The sequence below is a fragment of the Mauremys mutica genome, chromosome 8 (genome assembly GCF_020497125.1).
Source record: "Mauremys mutica isolate MM-2020 ecotype Southern chromosome 8, ASM2049712v1, whole genome shotgun sequence".
Lineage (NCBI taxonomy): Eukaryota > Metazoa > Chordata > Testudines > Geoemydidae > Mauremys > Mauremys mutica.
In genome coordinates, this window is record NC_059079.1 from 60,325,374 (window position 1) to 60,343,687 (window position 18,314).

The 18,314-nt window shown below is 45.7% G+C and overlaps 1 protein-coding gene across 3 annotated transcripts in view; it reads left to right on the forward strand.

Annotated features, from left to right (window-relative positions):
• Positions 1–16,903, forward strand: part of COP1 (COP1 E3 ubiquitin ligase) — a 198,974-nt gene extending 182,071 nt beyond the window's left edge. For all 3 annotated transcript variants that reach the window (XM_045028092.1, XM_045028090.1, XM_045028091.1), the window contains exons 19-20: positions 13,036–13,080; positions 15,746–16,903. In XM_045028092.1, coding sequence (XP_044884027.1) covers positions 13,036–13,080; positions 15,746–15,763 — 63 coding nt within the window. In that variant the 3' untranslated portion in view covers positions 15,764–16,903. The remainder of the gene's footprint in view (positions 1–13,035; positions 13,081–15,745) is intronic.
• Positions 16,904–18,314: the final 1,411 nt, after the last annotated feature.

The window sequence follows — 18,314 nt, forward strand, 5'->3', positions numbered from 1 at the left end:
TGAGTGGCATAGTTAAGCCGATCTAAATTCCAATGTAGATAGCACTAGGGTGACAGAAGAATTATTCATCGACCTAGCTACTGCCTGTTGGGGAGGTGGCTTGCCTAAGCAGGCAGGTGAATCCCTCCTGTCACCATAGCATGGCTGTGCCACTCTAGGATTTTAAATGTAGATAAGCCCTTAGGCTATGTCTGCCATTGGAGCTGGGACTGTGATTCCCAGCTCTCTCAGAATTCTCATGCTAGTACTAATCAAGCTGGTGTGCTTAAAAACAGTATTGGAGCCTCAGTATGCGGGAAGCAGCAGTGGGTTAACTGCACCAAGTACTTACCCACAGGGTCCAGGGAGGTTTGTACTTGGCCTGGCTATCCCTTGCCATTGCTCACCGCTGTCCAGTCTACCATGGCTACACTACTGTCTTTAGCGAGCTAGCACAAGCATGTCTCTGCAAGCTGGGAATCACAGCCCTAGCTCCCAGTGTAGACATACCCTTACTCTATTGCGCACTCTTGGTTTTTTAACAGAATTATTGCCATTATGGTTCTAAATATTAGTTTTTTCAGGACCTGGGAGCATCTTATAGAGCAGTCCAATGTGTGTATTTGATCTTTTAGTTCCTTCTGGTGGAGTGAGCATTTGTGGGAGGAGCCCAGGGAATAAGAACAAGAATAGCAGCAGTAATAAACAGTGCCTGGGGCCCCATTCTGCTGGGCCTTGCACAAACACACAACAGCCTGGCCTGTGTCCTGAAGAACTGACTCTAGTTTAAGACAAAATGTGAGAAGTGAAAGTAACAAACAGTAGGAGAGGAGGAAGCGGGGAGAGAACAAATACAACGGTGATAATGGCTGGTTCCTCCTGGGCCTGTGCAGTCCTCAGACTAGCTGGTGTGTAACTTGGTTTAGAATCACCAAATAGGTGTTTGGGGCTTTCAAATATAAATAGCTGGGCAAAGGCAATCCACACTAGGCCTTTACCTAGCCATTTCTTGTGGTATTCCAATACTGATGCTAACTTGTTGCTTATTTGTACATAGTGTTGCAGGCTTATTACCTGCTGTATTTGTATAAAGCTGAGATTTCATTAAGAGCCTCAAACTTACTCCTTGTGGAGAGTGCCTGGAATGTAAGTCTGTCCCATGAGCTATGGCTGTGTAGGGACGGGGGGCTTTGGAGACCTTGTTGTGGATAGGAGATGGGCAGTGAAGCTCAGCATTCCCTCGTATGGGGAGGGGGAATTTTCATAATGTTGATACTGACATACACTGGTTTTAATGTCTGTCTCTGCCTGCCTGTTGGGAACTGTGCACCAGCCATTGGGCCTCTGTCCTTTGTGGTGTTTGTAGCATAATTTGTCACTGACGAATTATTCCAGACTGAATTCCAAGTAAATTCCAGGTAGGTGCTTATTTGTATACATTTTTGTGCCAGAATGACTGAAATACAGAGATGCTGCATAAAAGTTTCAGAGAAGATCGCCAAATCCCACCCCCATTTTTACAGGCTCCTCCCCCTCTTATTTGTGGGCCTTATTTGTTTCTGTCTAGGGTTCAGAGGACCTCGCAAAATGGGATAAATCAATAGCAACCTGTGGGCAGCTCCCTACACACATGCAATCAGACACGCTTTTTTGTTCCAGCCGGGTCCTGAATTGCCCTCTTGGTCTTGCTTTTCTGAAAAGCACATGCTGAAAGGAAAGGTCATGCTAAGAAAAATGATTTCACACTTGGCTGGCAAATGGCTTTCTTCCTATGCGAGTGTCTCTCATTGGAGCGAGTGTTTGACTACTTTCCGCTGTGCCCCCATATGCTGTGAGTGAAGGCATAAATTTGTGTATGTATGATAGTTAATGAGCTTCCAGTTATACGGTAGGATATTTGTGCTGAATTCAGCTTAAATAAAAGCAGAAAAAAATGCATTAACTGTGAAATCCAAAAAAGAGAGGCACTAATAAAGGTCCCTTCAGTATAGGGGCTTTAATAAAGCAGGATAGATGTCGCTTATGTCAAGGGATCCACATGTGGCTCAGATGGAAAATGCAGGGCAAAAAAAATGCCAGAAAACATTTTTGGTTTTGAGGGATTTATCTAAAGGAAAGTCTGAATAAGAGAGAGAAGTTAAAGGCGTTGGTCTGCATTAAAATGCTGTGGAGGGATTTAACAGGCTGGGAAGTGAATTTCTGCTTAGTCCACATCTTGTCTTCTATAGGAGCTGCAGGTTGTGCCTGTGTTAAGATGATGAAAGCACTAATTTGAAAACTTGCTCCGGATGTAGGATCTGGTAGAGAGTCTGTGAACGCCTGTGAGACAAGAGAACACACACACGTTTGTACCAGACATGACACAAATTGGGCAACTCCTTCTCTCTATTTTTATGCGCGCGTGCACACACACACAGAAAAATTTGTCTCTTGCTGTGTGAATAATTTCATTGTTACAAAATATACAGTTATCGGGTAGCAAGTAGAAACTTAATATAAAATGGGATTTATTTTTTTAACAGCTGAAGCTGGAAAGAGGCACCTGGGTGCATTCTTGCATTTGCTGGGCTGTTGCACATTTCTTTCCAAATAATCCTAATTTGATCTTTTTTGTGTTGAAGAGACCTGATCTTCACATGTGAAAAGGAAAATAATTGTCAGAATGATGTATAGAATTCATGTTAGCAGTGTTGGTCCCAGGAATTTCAAAAGAAGAAAAGATATTAGCTCACCCATGCTGTCAAGTATTTGCACATGTCCATTCCACTGTAGGTATGCGTGCACTCCATGCACAGTTGTCAGGGAACTTTTTTCTCTCAACAGTACCTATTGGGCTGGCCTGTGTGCCCTCTGCCGTTACACAAGGCATCGTGTAGGTATACGAGCGTGGTGCTGCCCCCGACGTCCCTCAGTTCCTTCTTACCACTGGTGACTTTTTTGTTGGAGCAATTTCAGACTTCTTGTGCTTAGTTCATCCCTTGTTCTTTTGAATATAGTCCCTGTTACTACTGGAAATGAGTTAGCTAGTTAAAGTTAGTTGAGTTAGATTTTAGTGCTGGGTTTTAGTTTTTAGGTCTTTTTGGTTAAAATTAATCTTTTGGTATCAGAACGATGCCTCGCTCTCTGGGGTTTAATTCCTGCCGGTCTTGCAACAAGCCTGTGCTGGTCAATGACCCGCACCCATCTTGCCTGAAATGTTTGGGAGAATCTCATAGCAGTGACAAATGTCACGTTTGTAAAGTTTTTAAGCCCCTCTCAAAGGTAGAGCGGCCAGGCTCAAGTGTCTGTTTATGGGGGTAACACTTTGCCCTGTATCAGAGCTGGTGCGTGTGGAGAATGCCACAAATACCTTGGCCTCAATACAGAGCGCCGTGCCAGAGATATGTGAGGCTCCTTGATCCCTTTCACCAGCGCTGAAGAAAAGGCACAGGCCCTCCTCAGTTCTTTGGTACCAAAACCTGCTAGAAGATGTTCGGGGGAGAAGCTCCCCCTAGAGCACTCAGTGGCTAAGAAAAAGGGATCACTGCCTCCAGAACCTGTGCCAGGTCTGTCAGAGCCATCCCCTGAAAGATCCTTGTGTCCTGTTTGTCAGACACCTTTTAACTATTCCCTAAAACGCCACACAGCATGTTTCTGCTGACGGCTACAGACTCTGCATCATCACAAAGAAATTCTGCCTCCAAAAGATAAACAAAAGTGCTATACACAATACATTAGTCCCTCCCATAGGCAATAAGTTATTTCTGTAGTTTACATGGTAGCAGTCTGGGTAGGGATCTGATTTGCAGGTCTAGGGTTCAAATCTGCTGATGACCCATATTGGAGCCTCATATTGTTTCATGTGACAGAATTCCTTTTTTTAAAAACTAGTTTATTCATACAATGAGAAAATATTCTTTTAAATCAGGTTTTATACTGAGAAACCATCATAGTCTATTAATTATGGCATCATGTGCAGCAAAGGTGTTCCATCGTTTGACCATTTTTCACACATTTCAGTGGCTTGACTCACACATTAGAAGGATTGAAGGTTGAGAGATACGACAGGTGATAGCAAAGGCTTTAGTGAAATGAGGGCAATCTTTCCTGAAAACCGCCTGTGGCTTCAATCTCATTGGGGGGCAAATGGCAGCCGTCTTTACTAGGAACATGAATATATGTTCCAAATTAGCTCTCAATGAGTGTTAACTATTTGGAAAGTGTGATGATAAATTAGCCCTTTCTTAGTAAAATAGGTCTGGGAGGGGGAAAAGGGTCAGGCTCCAGAGAATATTTTCATAATGGTCCCATTTGAAATTAATCTAAATAATAAGTTTAGTTGAAAATTCCCAAAATATTCAGACTTTACCCTCAGAGTGTGCTGTGAATTTGGGGAAAATATGTTATCCTAAAAAGAGGGTGAATCCTTTTAAGTGTGAAAAGTAACTGGACCTAACAGTAGCGAGCACACCAAAGAAAAAGATGATCCCTGCTCCAAATGGCTATGATCGAATTAATCTTTTCAGTAAACTGTAGCTTTAGCACATCAAACTATTACTGCAATTCATTGCAGTGTGTAGCACCTTCACAATTGGCATGACCGAAATGAAAATCAAATATCTTGATATTTCCTTTGCCAAGCTTTGCTTCTTGTTTCCGCAATCAGGGCCATGTGTGTAACATAATTTAGTAATTTTACCTTCAGTGGAAAATGTAGCTAGATCAGCTTCCAGTCTGTTAGTCTGACAAAACCAAACTTTAAAAGGTTAACTGCCCTTATGAAATGCCCTTGTATTATTTGTGCATTTTCTCTTGGACTTGCTAGTTTACGTGGCTGGAGAGCTTTGTTTAGACACTCAGTACAATTCTTTCAGTTCAAGTATTTTTTTTATTCTCAATAAGACTACATTTCATGTGGTGTTTTGTTTTTTTAGCTATCACATTCAGAGAATCTGTGTAATTGGTACATAAAAAAATACCCTAATTTAGTATCTCATTTCAAACAGAGTAATTGAGAATGTGCTTAGAAATCAGCATCCTGACTTTCCTATTCCTCAGACAACTTGCAACTATTTCTTCAGGCATATTTGCACCAGGCTGTGATATTTTGCATTTGAGATTTGTAGACAAGGAAGAGGTGTCCTCACAGACAGGGTTATACTAAGAAAAATAAATGATCTGCATGGTGTATGTGTTAATCCTTTTTATTTTGAGCTTCTTCAGGATAGGATCACGTTTTTATATCAGGGAGAAAACATGTGAAGCACACGTTCATAGTCTCAGGAGAGCACCTTTGGTAGGGTGAATATTAATGTTCTGGGGCATTTAAGATAGCTACTGCTTGAATTTGTTTGATCTCTAATGGGAAAAAAAAAAGTTAAATTGCAGGGCTTTCCACTTCCAAGCCTGGCATTTTACAGGGTTTTGTATCCCCAACTCCTACTAGGAAGATTACATATTTCTCAGAAAGAACTATGGCAGGAAGAAGCTTTGGTGCATTGGCTTAGGTTTTAATCTATGGCCTCTGAAATTTTGGTTTGGGGGACAAAGCAAATGGAAAAACAGGAAAGGGGCAGTCTTTCCTCTCCCTTTTTGCTTTCTCCCAGCCCCACCCAAAAATGGGTGTTTTATGCCTGTGGATCCAGCCTGAAGGGTTGAGATCCCTGTCCCGGCAGCTCCAATACTAGGGACCAGCATTTGGCAGAGCTGTACTAGGGACGCTTACACAGCCACTGCCTGTGCCATGCTTGATTCTCATCAATGCCCATCTACTCTTCATTTTTAGTAATGCTACAACTCACCCAAAGTGCCTGAGGTTGTGGGGACGGAAGCGGGAGAGAGACTTAGTACTCGATGATTCTCTCACAACTCTCTTTCGTTAATGACCAGATTGGGCACAGGTGAGTGCCTTTGCTATCAAGAGGCTCATTATATAGTTGGGTTTGAGTGGTTGAGAGGAGCTTTCAGTTGCTGTCTGAAACAGTGTTTGTCTTTGAGTACATGTCAGTGTGGATCCCACTGTAGATATACAGGTGCCCGAGATCAGCCTTTTGAATAGCAGCATCTGTTAGGGCTGCACATACACCTTGTGCTGCCTCATATTCTCATAGGAATACATAAAGGGCAGGACAGTTGTGACTCTCTCCCTCAGTTCCCCTTTACCACCAACGGCAATGAGACAGAACCTGGTGTGTGTTTGACCTTCTAGTTCTTAGCTTTGACTACATTTCTTCAAACTGCTCAAAACTTCAAGCACACTTCTAATTCTCTGAGCGATGACAGCTGTGAATACATCATCCCATATAAACTGAACATTTATGGTCAGACTCTCCTGAAAGCTTCAATACAGATCCCCCACCCTTACTCCCCGTACAGGGCTTCTCAACATGGCAGATCCAAAATCGGCAATCTTCAAGCCCTGACCATCCTGCGATGGACTTCCATTGAAAGGTGGACACAGCAATTGCCTCTGCAGCTTAAGAGAGTCCCATTATCCTTTCATTCTCTGCAAGAATGTATAACTCACAAGACATGTGGTTGCTCCCAGAGATGAAACTTCAATCTCTGAAAGTCTCTTCAGGTCCTAAGGAGATGCACTCCGGAGTTCTGGTAACAGACAAGCTAGCTTCCTCTAGCACCATGTCTAGCAGACAAGTGATATCAAAGACCAATGCAGAGAAGATGGTGCTGAGTAAAGACACCTGAGGATTTAAGTGATCTGTACTTGTGAGAAGACATGGAGCTCTGCCTGGAGTCTGTCTCTGTAGCAGCCCCTCTGAGTACCATAGGTCAGCAGTTCTCAACTGGGGGTTCACAGTGCCCTGGGGGGGCCATAAGCCCTTTCAGGGGGACCCATAGGGCCCCATGGCCGCAGCCCCAGCGCCCCCTGTGGGGCTAAAGCCGGGAGCCACAGGGCTGAAGCCCTGGTGCTCCGGATGGGGCAGAAGCCCTGAGCCCATGGACAGACATGTGGGGCATTGCCTCACCAAACTACAGTGCCTTACCCAGAGCAGGGCAGTCATGGGAGAGCGCGTGCACACACACTCTCTCTCTCTCTCTCCCCGCCCCCCTTCCTCCCTGGCCAGGTCGGAGACGGGAAGCTGGAGCCGGGCAATGCAGAGAGCTACTGCTCTGGCTGGTGCCATGCAGGGGGCAGGCACAGCATTCCCCTGTCATCTGCTGGTGCCCAGGGTTGTGGCTGCTCCTCAGCTCCCAGCCCCCTTTGACTGCTCACACATCCAGTAAGGGGTGCCTGGGCGGGGGACCTGGTTCCAGGATGGCAGAGCTCTCGGGGAGCTGCGACTGTAGGGGGACCCAGCACACAGCCCCTAGCTTACCCCCTTCCTGCACCCTGAGTTACCCCTGTGCCTGCACACAGCCCCTGGCTAACCCCTCTCTGCACCCTGAGCTCTCCCACTGTCCACACACAGACCCTAGCTACTTCCCTCCCTGCACCCTGAGCTGCCCCCCCATCCGCACACAGCCCCTAGCTAACCCGTCCACGCACAGCCCCAGCCAAACCCCCTGCCCACTCTCATATTTTGGTTACACCCCCCCAGACACCCCCTCCCCCAGACAGGCTGAGTGGCCTGCTGTGGTGAGTAAGGGTTGAATGGTCTCTCCCTCTGCAGTCCCCACTGTGCAGAACTGGCCTGAGCCCCACCAGGCCAGGCTCTGCCCTGTCTCTCCCTCCCCCCCCCCCCCCCCGCCCTGGAAAATAGAAGTCAAATTACACCTATGCCCAAAGGCCCTCTTTCTTTTTCTTTCTTCTCCCTCTCCCTCCCTCCCCCCCCCCCCCGGGCCCTGCAGTCTTTATAGCATGTGGGGGGGGGAGGAGAGGGCTCAGAAATGCAGAGGTTGACACACCCTACTGTAGATGTTAGTGTAGTGTTCAGTGCCAATGGTTTCTGTGGCACCAGTGGGTTGGCTTCAGTGAGTTGGACCATATATTGTTCTCCTGAAACTCACTGAGCTTCTCCAGTCAGTACAGCAGGGGTGGGCAAAGTATGGGCCAGGGGCCGCATCCGGCCCTCCAGACATTTTAATCCGGTCCTCAAGCTCCCGCCGGGGACTGGGGTCGGGGGCTTCCCCCACTCTGTGCAAATCCTGGAAACAGAGGCATGTCCTCCCTCCGGTTCCTACGCATAGGGGCAGCCAGGGGGCTCCACACACTGCTCCCACCTCAAGGGACAGGGCAGCGTTCACTGCCTGGCCGCGCCTCCACGTAGGAGCCGGAGGGGGGACATACTGCTGGTTCTGCAAGCTGCTTTAAGGTAAGCGCCTCCTGGAGCCTGCACCCCTGCCCCTCTCCGGCACCCCAACCCCTCAGCCCCAGACCCACCCCAGAGCCCTCACCCCCTCCCTCACCCCAACCCCAATTTTGTGAGCATTCATGACCTGCCATGCAATTTCCATACCCATATGTCGTCCTTGGGCCGAAACGTTTGCCCAACCCTGCAGTACAGTATTGGGTCATTCATTTTGCTACCTTTCCCTTAAATCCATCTTTTTGGCTGCAGTAACCTCTGCATCAAAGGTCAGAGAGTTCCTGGTCCTTATGGCCAGACCTCCTTATGAGTCCTTTCGGCAACAAGGTGTTTGAGATCACACCCTAGCTTTATCTCTACGGTGATCTTGGAGTTTCACCTAAATCGGTCAGTTACCCTATCAGTCTTCCTCCTGAAGCAACACTTGACTCCAGGAAAGAAGAGGGTACATACCTAGGACATTTCCAGAGCCTTTCTCTGTTACCTTGACAGAACCAAACCGTTCGGACTGTCTCCTCTCTTTGTGGCTATCTGGGGCTCATCAAAAGGCCAGGCCATCTCATCACAGGGAATCTCTAAGTGGATCATGCAGTGCCTTTTCCCTCCAGATGCCAAGACACACTTCACTAGGGCACATGCAGTTTCTTTGGCCTACTTCAGAGACACAGCAGTAGGGAGAAGCCCACTGACTTTTGTCAAACATTGCCTTTGCATGGCAGCCAGGTCTGATGCCAAGTTCAAAAGAGCTGGTACTTCAGTTTTTGACTACTGCTGCTGACATTCCTCATTCCTACCATCCAGAGAGGATACTGCTTGCCAGCCACCTAGACTGGAAGAAAGGTTACTTATCCTAGGGTATGTCCAGACTACCTGCTGTATCGGTGGGTAGCAATCGATTTATTGGGGATCAATATATCGCATCTCGTCTAGACGCGATATAGCGATCACCGAACGTTCTCCCTGTCCACTCCGCTACCGCCGCTCGCTCTGGTGGAGTTCCGGAGTCGACGGGGGAACCATGGCCATCGATCCTGTGCCGTGAGGACAGGATGTAAGTCGAAATAAGATACATCGACTTCAGCTTACCACCACCCCCCGTGTAGACCAGGCCCTACAGTAACTGGTTCTCTGAGATGCTGTAGTCGTTGTGGATCCCATGACCTGCCTTCCATCCTTGGTGTTCAGAGTCCACAGTAAATGCTTTTGATTTGGGAGGGAACTCAAGGGTGGGGTGAGGGTCACTGCCTCCCTGGCCTTTATGTCCTTGTGCAGGAGCTTGTGGTGGCACTGGGTGCATGTGAGGTCTCAATGGACACTGCTGTTCTGTTGCGTGTGTGAAGTGCATGCACCTCGAAAGTGGGATCCAACACCTCAGATAATTACAGTTACTATAGGGTAAGCAACAGTTCTTTATACAATTCAATCTGGCAGAGAGGAGGTTCCTCCCCTCATAGTAAGTTGTTGTGCTGCCTTTTGATGGCATCTAAGAGATGCTGATAAAGGTCATGGTATGTTCTGGGCATAAATCAAAGAACCTTAAAATCGAGTTTATGGCTCCTGTTAAGCAGTAAAATCAACCCTAGAGATGGCACAAACTGGGCAACTTTTTATGTATTGTGACAAAGTTCCTCCTCTACCTTGGTGGGTCCTGCACTTATTGGCAGATTTGCTCACCTCAGTGATCTTCCCCACAGTCTGGATCAACTCCTCCTGTGTCTGATCAGGAGGTGGGAGGTTTGGGGGGAACCCGGGCCCGCCCTCTACTCCGGGTTCCAGCCCAGGGCCCTGTGGATTGCAGCTGTCTATACTGCCTCTTGTAACAGATGCATGACAGCTACAACTCCCTGGGCTACTTCCCCATGGCCTCCTCCCAACACCTTCTTTATCCTCACCACAGGACCTTCCTCCTGGTGTCTGATAATGCTTGTACTCCTTAGTCCTCCAGCAGCACACCCTCTCACTCTCAGCACCTTGCACCTCTTGCTCCCAGCTCCTCACACGCTCTTCCTCTCCTCTAGCTCCTTCCCGCCTGACTGGAGTGAGCTCCTTTTTAAACCCAGGTGCCCTGATTAGCCTGCCTTGATTGGCTGCAGGTGATCTAATCAGCCTGTCTGCCATAATTGGTTCTAGCAGGTTCCTGATTACTCTAGTGCAGCCCCTGCTCTGGTCACTCAGGGAACAGAAAACTACTCATCCAGTGACCAGTATATTTGCCCTCTACCAGACTCCTGTACCCCACTGGTCTGGGTCTGTCACAGTATACACAGGCAAAAAGATTGATTAAACACATGAGCATCTGTCACCACTTGTAAATCTACAGATCACATGCTATGTGAATAATTTTTATTTCACAGCCTGCTTAGGTTTTTTATGCATTGAGCATAATAGCTGTTTTATAGGCAATACAAAGGGGAAGAGAATTGCTCCTCCAGGGGATAAAAGAGTTACTTAGATTTTGCCCCTGTAGAAGCAACCACGGTGCTAGAGTGCTTTGACAAGCAAGTGGCCATTTGTTCAGTGACAGACTTGGTGCTAATTTCCCCTGTGTCTGCTCCTGTTTGTCTGTGTGTGCTGGGGATGAAAGCCGCAGATCAATGATTATCTCAGACCCAGGGAGGAGTTCTGCTGGAAAAACGGCAGGTTCCCAGGAAAGAGTGAATTACCCTCTGGCATTTTGTTTTATTTAGCTGGTAAAGCAACCCATTGAGCCAGAGCTCATTTACAGTGGTGCCCTGACAGACTGCAGCAGGGATGCTGAATTACCAGTCATTCACAATGCAAACAAGAATCGTTCACAACCAACAATCTTGCACTTACCAGCTCCAGCCCTTTGTACTAGACATCTGATATCTGTTTATGTTCCTCCCTTGTCTCCAAAAATTAGTCAGATATCTCAAAGTAAGCTGGTTGTCGGGCATTTGAGTCCCAACATTGTTTCTGTATATGTTTATCAAAGATTTTCCTTAATGACGTACGTGTTCTTGTGATTTGGTATAATGTTCTGATGCTTTACATTGGGAAGTTGTGGCATTCTCAGACAGTGCCAATATCAAGACCATCCTTGTATCCAGTGTAAGAATTGAAATTGGGACTTTATGGTTCTTTTTAGGGCATGTTTTCTATACAAGTGCTTTGACTTAGAGGGTCACGTGTGAGATGCTATCAAGAGTTCTTGCTAATCCTGTAATGGACTCTATCCAGGGATGATCAAATCCATTTGTAATGCAGTAGTCCAGTGGTTTACCAAATGGCAACTATTGTTAGATAACTAGCTTTTTATGTTGAATAATATGTCAGTTTTCTCTCCCTTTGTTTCAAAGCTGGTGGTCCTGTAGACTTCAGAACCTCACGATGAGGCAGTCTGTAGCCTAATCTTACTATGTGCTGAGCTAACAATGTAGCATCAGAGGTGAACACAAAGTGCCAGCATCTACCAGTTTTACACACAGCTGGTTTAGGCTAGCTGTTTTCCTCGAACTCTCACACAGAATACAAGTGTGTAATGCGCCTTTGAAGTGAGGATATTCTGCTCACTGAGATTGTTAAAAATGTATGCGTGAAGTGATGGGATAATTAAGCCAAATTCATCAGAGGATGGATAGCTTTTGTGAGACAGATCTTTCCGTTTATCTTGCTGCTTCTAATATCAGCTGCTTTTAGACCAAGCAGTTTGGCAGTAAACACTACAATTGCTGGTATTGCATGGCTAGAAAAGAAGGGATGTGGGAAACCATTCTGAGACGTGTGATTTTGCCTCTTTGATTTCTTTTTCAGGGTTCTTCCTCCCTCCCGCAGTTATTTCTTTTAACTTATTGATAATCTCTCTCCTTTTTGTCTGTCTTTTTGGATCTTTCCCCCTACCTTGTCTCCCGCCAAAGCATCTGAAGTGGTGGACTTGAGTGTGTAGGAGAGGGCAGGCCCACTTCCATCCAGAGCCTGCAATTTGGGAACTTTATTTTCCTGGGGATCTACCAGGCTGGTGAAACAGGCCATATAAATAGACAACTGAGGTGTGGCTAGTTTGACTCTCTATACCAGTGGTTCTCAGCCCGTGGACCACTTACAGTCCAATTAGCACACAGCTACGAGGTGTGGGTGTGTGTGTGTATGTATGTGTATATATATATATATATATATATCGATCGATTTAAAAAATAGTGTGGATGTGGTTCACGAAACACAGTGAGCTGCATATGTGGCCCACAGTGGTAAATAGGTTGAGAACCACTGCTCTGTACATACCTAAGAGAGGTACCTACATCACATCTCTCTAGCATCCTTCAGGCCAGAGCCAGAGTCCTCTGATTCTCTTCCTTTTGAACTGTTGTATTTTCTGACCCTTCTGATTTGTTTGTGAGAAGCTGTTGTCCTTCTATTTTATTTTCTATTTCAGATTTCTTGTCTGTTTAATTGGGTATGTTGCCTTCATTGGAGGGTTTGGGGGTCATGTTAATTATTCAGTTCAGTTTAGTTTAGGCACCAGAGACCTTTGTATACATACTGCCAAGAGATGAGTGATGATTATACTACTTGTCTTCTTCAGAGGCATATTGTGACGATTAATTTGAGTTTGTAATTTACTTTCAAGATTTAAATGTCTGTGCAAGCACTAAGGATTGTTCCTTCCTAATTCTTCAAGCCGATGTAATCTTTCAAAATAAGATTTCTGGCCACACAAGCCCAACAGAAATGGCAAGAGTTCAATTGCTTTGAAATCAGACAAGTGTGTAATGTTTTTAAAATCAGTCCCCTACTCTATGCCCCTTCCAAACCTGCATTGCAAACTCTGATAGCTCCTCTTCTTTTTCAGGAATCCAATGTGCTCATCGCTGCTAACAGTCAGGGTACAATTAAGGTAAGTGATTTCCTGCATCTACATTTTTAAACACTTGAATCCATTCTTAGGGAGCAAGGTCATAACAACTCTGCAGCCAGGAGAAGCAGTTAGAAGAGGTCATCCCAACTGTGGGTGTTTGTAGCTTAAGCGATGCATTTGCCTTTGGCACAAGCTGGAGCGGAGAATAAAGCAAACTGAAGGCAGAGAAGCCAAGTTAGGAGGCAGGTGTGGAAAAGATGGTGGCAACTGGCCAGCAGCCACTGTGCCGTTGCCAGTGCTCAGGGCTCTCTGCAGCATGAGAGAGAAACCAACATGGAGCGGGAAAGCTTGAAACATTTTGCAGTATGTTACCCTTGAGATTAGCCATGTAATGCTGTTCTGTTTTCACATATGGTGTGTGTTCCTGTACTAACAAATAGGCTCCATGTTTCATTTGCCACAAAAGCCATTAGTTTTGTCATCAATCCAAAAGTGACTGTGGCTTTACTTTAAGTGCAAGACTTTAATTTAATGCTGTGCCGCTCACACACACGCACCTGCATATGCATTCATGTTTGCATGCTAATCTCTGTGGCTGAGCCACGAATTGAGGAGGCTTTATCTTAACTCCTTGGTGCTAGCCCAGCGGTTCTCAAGCTGTGGGTTGCAACGCCATTTTAATAGGGTTGCCAGGCCCAGCATTAGACTTGCTGGGACCAAGAGCTGAAGCCCAAGCTCCACCTCAACGCAGGGCTCAGGCTGCGGTCCCCTCATCCCCCACCCGAGGTGGCAGGCTCAGGCTCCACCCCACTCCCAGGGTCATGTAGTAACTTTGTTGTCAGAAGGGGGTCGTGGTGCAGGGAAGTTTGAGAACCCCTGCAGTCCTCTGGCTACTACCACTGAGTTAGGGTGCCGTAATGAATCATGCTAAAATCCAAACTCTCAGCAATAAGAATTGATGTTCCAAATGAGCACATGCTCCACTCACCTTTTTTCATTCCTAGTGCAAGAATCTGTGCCTACAGACAACAGCTTGTAAAACTTGATTGGCTGCCTCTTACATGAAGAGGGTAGTGTTCAACAATCCTTGAACTCACTCAGAGATCTTCCCTTTCCCACAGGGACTGTGTGTGGCATGACTGCTAATTAGAACTGCAAACTTACCTTTTAAACTTGAATTTAAAGTCAGATTTCTTAAAATGTCAAAATTTGAGCTCAGTCTCCAGCAAGATAGTAAACAGGACACTAGGTTGATAGCTGTGATTTGGTCTCCTGTTTTCAGGACCTCTCTCTTCACAAGCACTCTGTAAATGAATCTATCCCTGGCACTTTATCACCAAATGGTGATGCTGATACTCTCTGCTGGTCGACTTTGTTGTTCCATGAACCTCAGAACTTGCATCCTTTCTGCTTTCTGATTGTCAGAACTACACATCACAAGGCATACCACACAGACTGGCCCCAGAGCATGATCGGCAACATTAGCCTCCATTGTGACGTAATCCCCTTAGCCCTAGAGGCTTGGTGCCTAAATGGCTTTGTAGTCAAGCTCTAGCCTTTTTCTTGTAATTGTTGATTAGTGTTTCACAATCCATTTTCAAACTTACCCAGAGGTTTCCACCCCGGAGAGACCTGGGTTCTTTTCCCTTCTGTGCAACCAAGTCACTGTGACCTTCAGTGACCATTCTAGTTCTCTGGCAAAACCTGACTGGACTTAATAGTCCTGGTATTTTTATGTTACAAACAAAAAACAAGGAAAAATTAATAGGAAAAATTTCACCTCTCAGTTCATTCTTATTAATCAGAAAGAAGCCCCCACCCCAAAAGGCCCTAGTGATGTGTGGTTAGTTTTTTTCTTTGCAGGGCATTTTTAAATGTTAGAGTATTCCGTATTAGCTCCCTGGTAACCCCTGCTGCAGTAGTATGTTGCACCTGCTGCCTTTTGCTCCTTGGTGATTCATTTAGTATGGTTGCAATTTGTTCATTACTTCAGTCACTTCCCTGTTAGTGAAATTGGTGACACGCACGGAGGCTTATGATATCCTTAAATGAATCCAGCAGCAGCAGGGAAAAATTGGTTGTAAAGAGGAGATTTTGCACATACACCTAGCTTGTTAATTAATGAAGATGTGAAGAGAAATGTGTAAACAGTGACAGATATTAGAATTCTGGTGTTGCCTTTTTTAAGTGGTGGTCAGTGGGATGGGACCAGGGTTTTGTTTTGTTGTTTTTTTTAGGTTTAGGAAGAATTAATAGGAACTCCATTGGTTGCTCAGCAGATGAGTACCCAGGCAGCTCTGTAGAGTGTGCAAATTGTATCCTGCTGGGGGAAGTCCTGCGTTCCAGGACCCCAGATCATGGTGCTATCAGAGCTTGGAAGAGTTAGTTCATGCACGTCTGAACAAAAGGGTGTGCTATCTTCATCAGTGCACCAGGAAGACACCAGATTGAAAGTGCTTATTAGGAGCAAAGAAGATAAGAGGTGATTGGACAGTCTTGCATCATGTCGTGATATATCAAAACATAATGCATGCCTTTCGTTTTTTAAAACGGCATACAAGGCCATGCAAGACACTACTGTATGCTGGTGAACAGAGAGTAAGGGAGGCAGAGAAAGGGTCAGCTCACCTCCTAGTGATGTAGGAGAGAATGAACACAGTAAATCCCTGTTCTAATTGCTTGTTTGCTCCCATTTTTTAACCAGGTACTGGAGCTGGTATGAAGTGTTTTCTCTCAAGGCGTGAGGTACTTGGTCCTGCTGACATGCTACAGCTTTCATTTGGAATCTTCAGTGGGACAAGAAACCGGAAACACCTTGATATTCCTCTCCACAGCCATCATGTTTGGGGTTTTTTCCATTTACGGACTCTATAGGACCTTTTGAAACACAGGGAACACCAGTGAACTGTCTGCCATCAAGGTTAACTCCACGGACTTTGCTGCTGCTTGTATGGTTGTCTAATTTTTATGATAGGGAAACAAAGTCTTTTAAATAAAAACAAATAACAAAAAGGAATAATAAAGATTATTGAGCCACAAGCTGAAGCTGGAAGATTCTTGTTGCATATGGGAACAGATTTACTTGGGAAGGGAGCTAACAAGACCACAGAAGGGCTGTACTATGGAATCACACACTTCTGGGTTACCTTACCTGGGCTTTTCCTCCATCCTCACAAGGGAAAAAAAATCTCTTTGAGCCTTACCTGGACATTGAAGCAGTTTGCTTTGAGAGCATAAGATGTATGTGGTTTAGTTGTGTTTTGGTTTTTTAGATGCATTCAGTGTTCATGAAAATTGCCAGGTTGACAGTTCTGGAGACTGAAGTCCTCCAGATACAACAGGAAGGTGGCAGCTTCCCTCTCCCCCTGCCAGTATGCCTCAACCCTGACCTGGAGGGACTGCTTGTAAGGATGGGGTCATTCTGTCTCCTTGCCCACAAAATCCTTGGTGCCTCTGCAGCTTGCCAACAAAACAAGGGTACCAACTGTGACGTGGACATCTGTTGACTGCGAACTGGACTGACTCAACTAAACTGTTTCTCATAGGGCACCAAACTGCCATTAGCTAATGACTTCTTGCACTGCTGAGTGGGGCTGGATTTGAATCATTCAGCTAGAGGTGAAAGGCTCCAGATCCTGTTACCAGAGCCCTGCTGTGTCATCCACTCTGCCACATGGCCTGTTGTTTGTCCCCAGTTCATATCGTGGGGAAGCCAAGCATTTTGAATGTTGTAATGAGGGGGGAATTTAATTGATTGTAATGTGTTTCAAAGCCGTGATCCAGGAGCTTTATTTTTAATAACCAGGCATACACTTAATTGTACATATGGAGAGGGGGAATAAACCATGAGGCTGCGTGTTAAGTTGTTACTGTGTGAGGGTTCAAGAAGATAGATCACATTATCATGCATGACAATAATACAGAGGTGCCAGTACCACTACCCCAGTGCAAGTTTAAAGTTGAATTAGAAGGTATAGCATTGTATCTGTTTCCACTCTCATCTGCCTGAAGAATTGCTGTGTGCATAGTGACACCAGATGGAAATGTTTTATTTACAAACATCTCACTTGAATTCACTTTGGTCCCACATTCAACTTGTCCCTTTCAGTCTGGGAGTACCACATGGGTGCTGGGCTTCACTTGGTAGAAGGGAGAGTCTTGCATTCCCTCACATCCCATTTGGGAACTAGAGTTGCCTGGCTGTGAAAGGCATCCTAGGTCATCCAAAGATTAATGGCTTGGTTGGAGCTTCCTGGAAGGATGAGGTGTGAGATCCTTGTGACCCCTGTTCTAGGGACAGAAGGGGGGAGAGAGAGAGAGTAAAGGTGGGCTTGAGGTTAAAGCAAAGGACTGAGAGTCGAGCATTGTGAAGTCTAATGCTGACTGCCAGAGGTGACATTTGGTGAGTCACTTAACTTCTCCGCATGCCGATGATATCCATTGCTGAGGGTGAGACGTGCTAGCCGTAACTGACAGGAGTTGAGGTTTACTAGCACTAATTTGCTTATAAAGTGCATTGAAAATCCCAACTGGGAAGATGCTGTAGATGAACAAAATTACTATCGTCATCCTTAGGATTGCATCTGGCAGGGAGGAGGAGATATGAGGGTCCTCGACTCCAAATGCAATTTGGATGTGGTTTCTCAAGTGCTTTGTTTTCTTCCCTGGCTTCAAGGGTGGGTGAGCAGGGAGGGAGGGGGAATATTCAGCTGGGGAAGGACCAATCAGAAGCAAGAGGGAGTATGAAAGCAACTGCCCCACTTAAGGTGCCATCTTCAGGTCTCAGCCATATGAGCCATGGGAATCAGCATGGCAGAAGGAAGTTCAAATGGCACCCCTGGCTGTGAGCATTTCCCCTGTCACAGGGTTGGTGCGTGTGAAATGCCCAGCAAAGCCGCAACTCTTGATTTTCATTTTGCTGCTTTAAAAAAAAAAAAATTATTTTGCAGATGACTGACTACTTCCAGATGTTTTTTCCAGACTCAGCTCTACCAGGGACACATTTTTTCATTGATTTCCCCAATTCAGTATCTTATCTCAGGTGGCTTTGCATAATTGTCAGCTGTAATGCCTTATATTTTGCAAAAGGGTTTCCTTGATGTCTGATTTGGTGGTTGGTGTGGCAGCCTTTGCTCTTAGGTTCAAAAACTAGGAAACCTCTGTCATTTTGCAAGTGGGTTTTCCCCAAGCTCCGTTTTGATGGGGGTGTTTTCATAAAATAGCTTTTTGGCACCTGCCGACTTTGTTTAAAGAGGTTGTCATCAGCAGTGCGT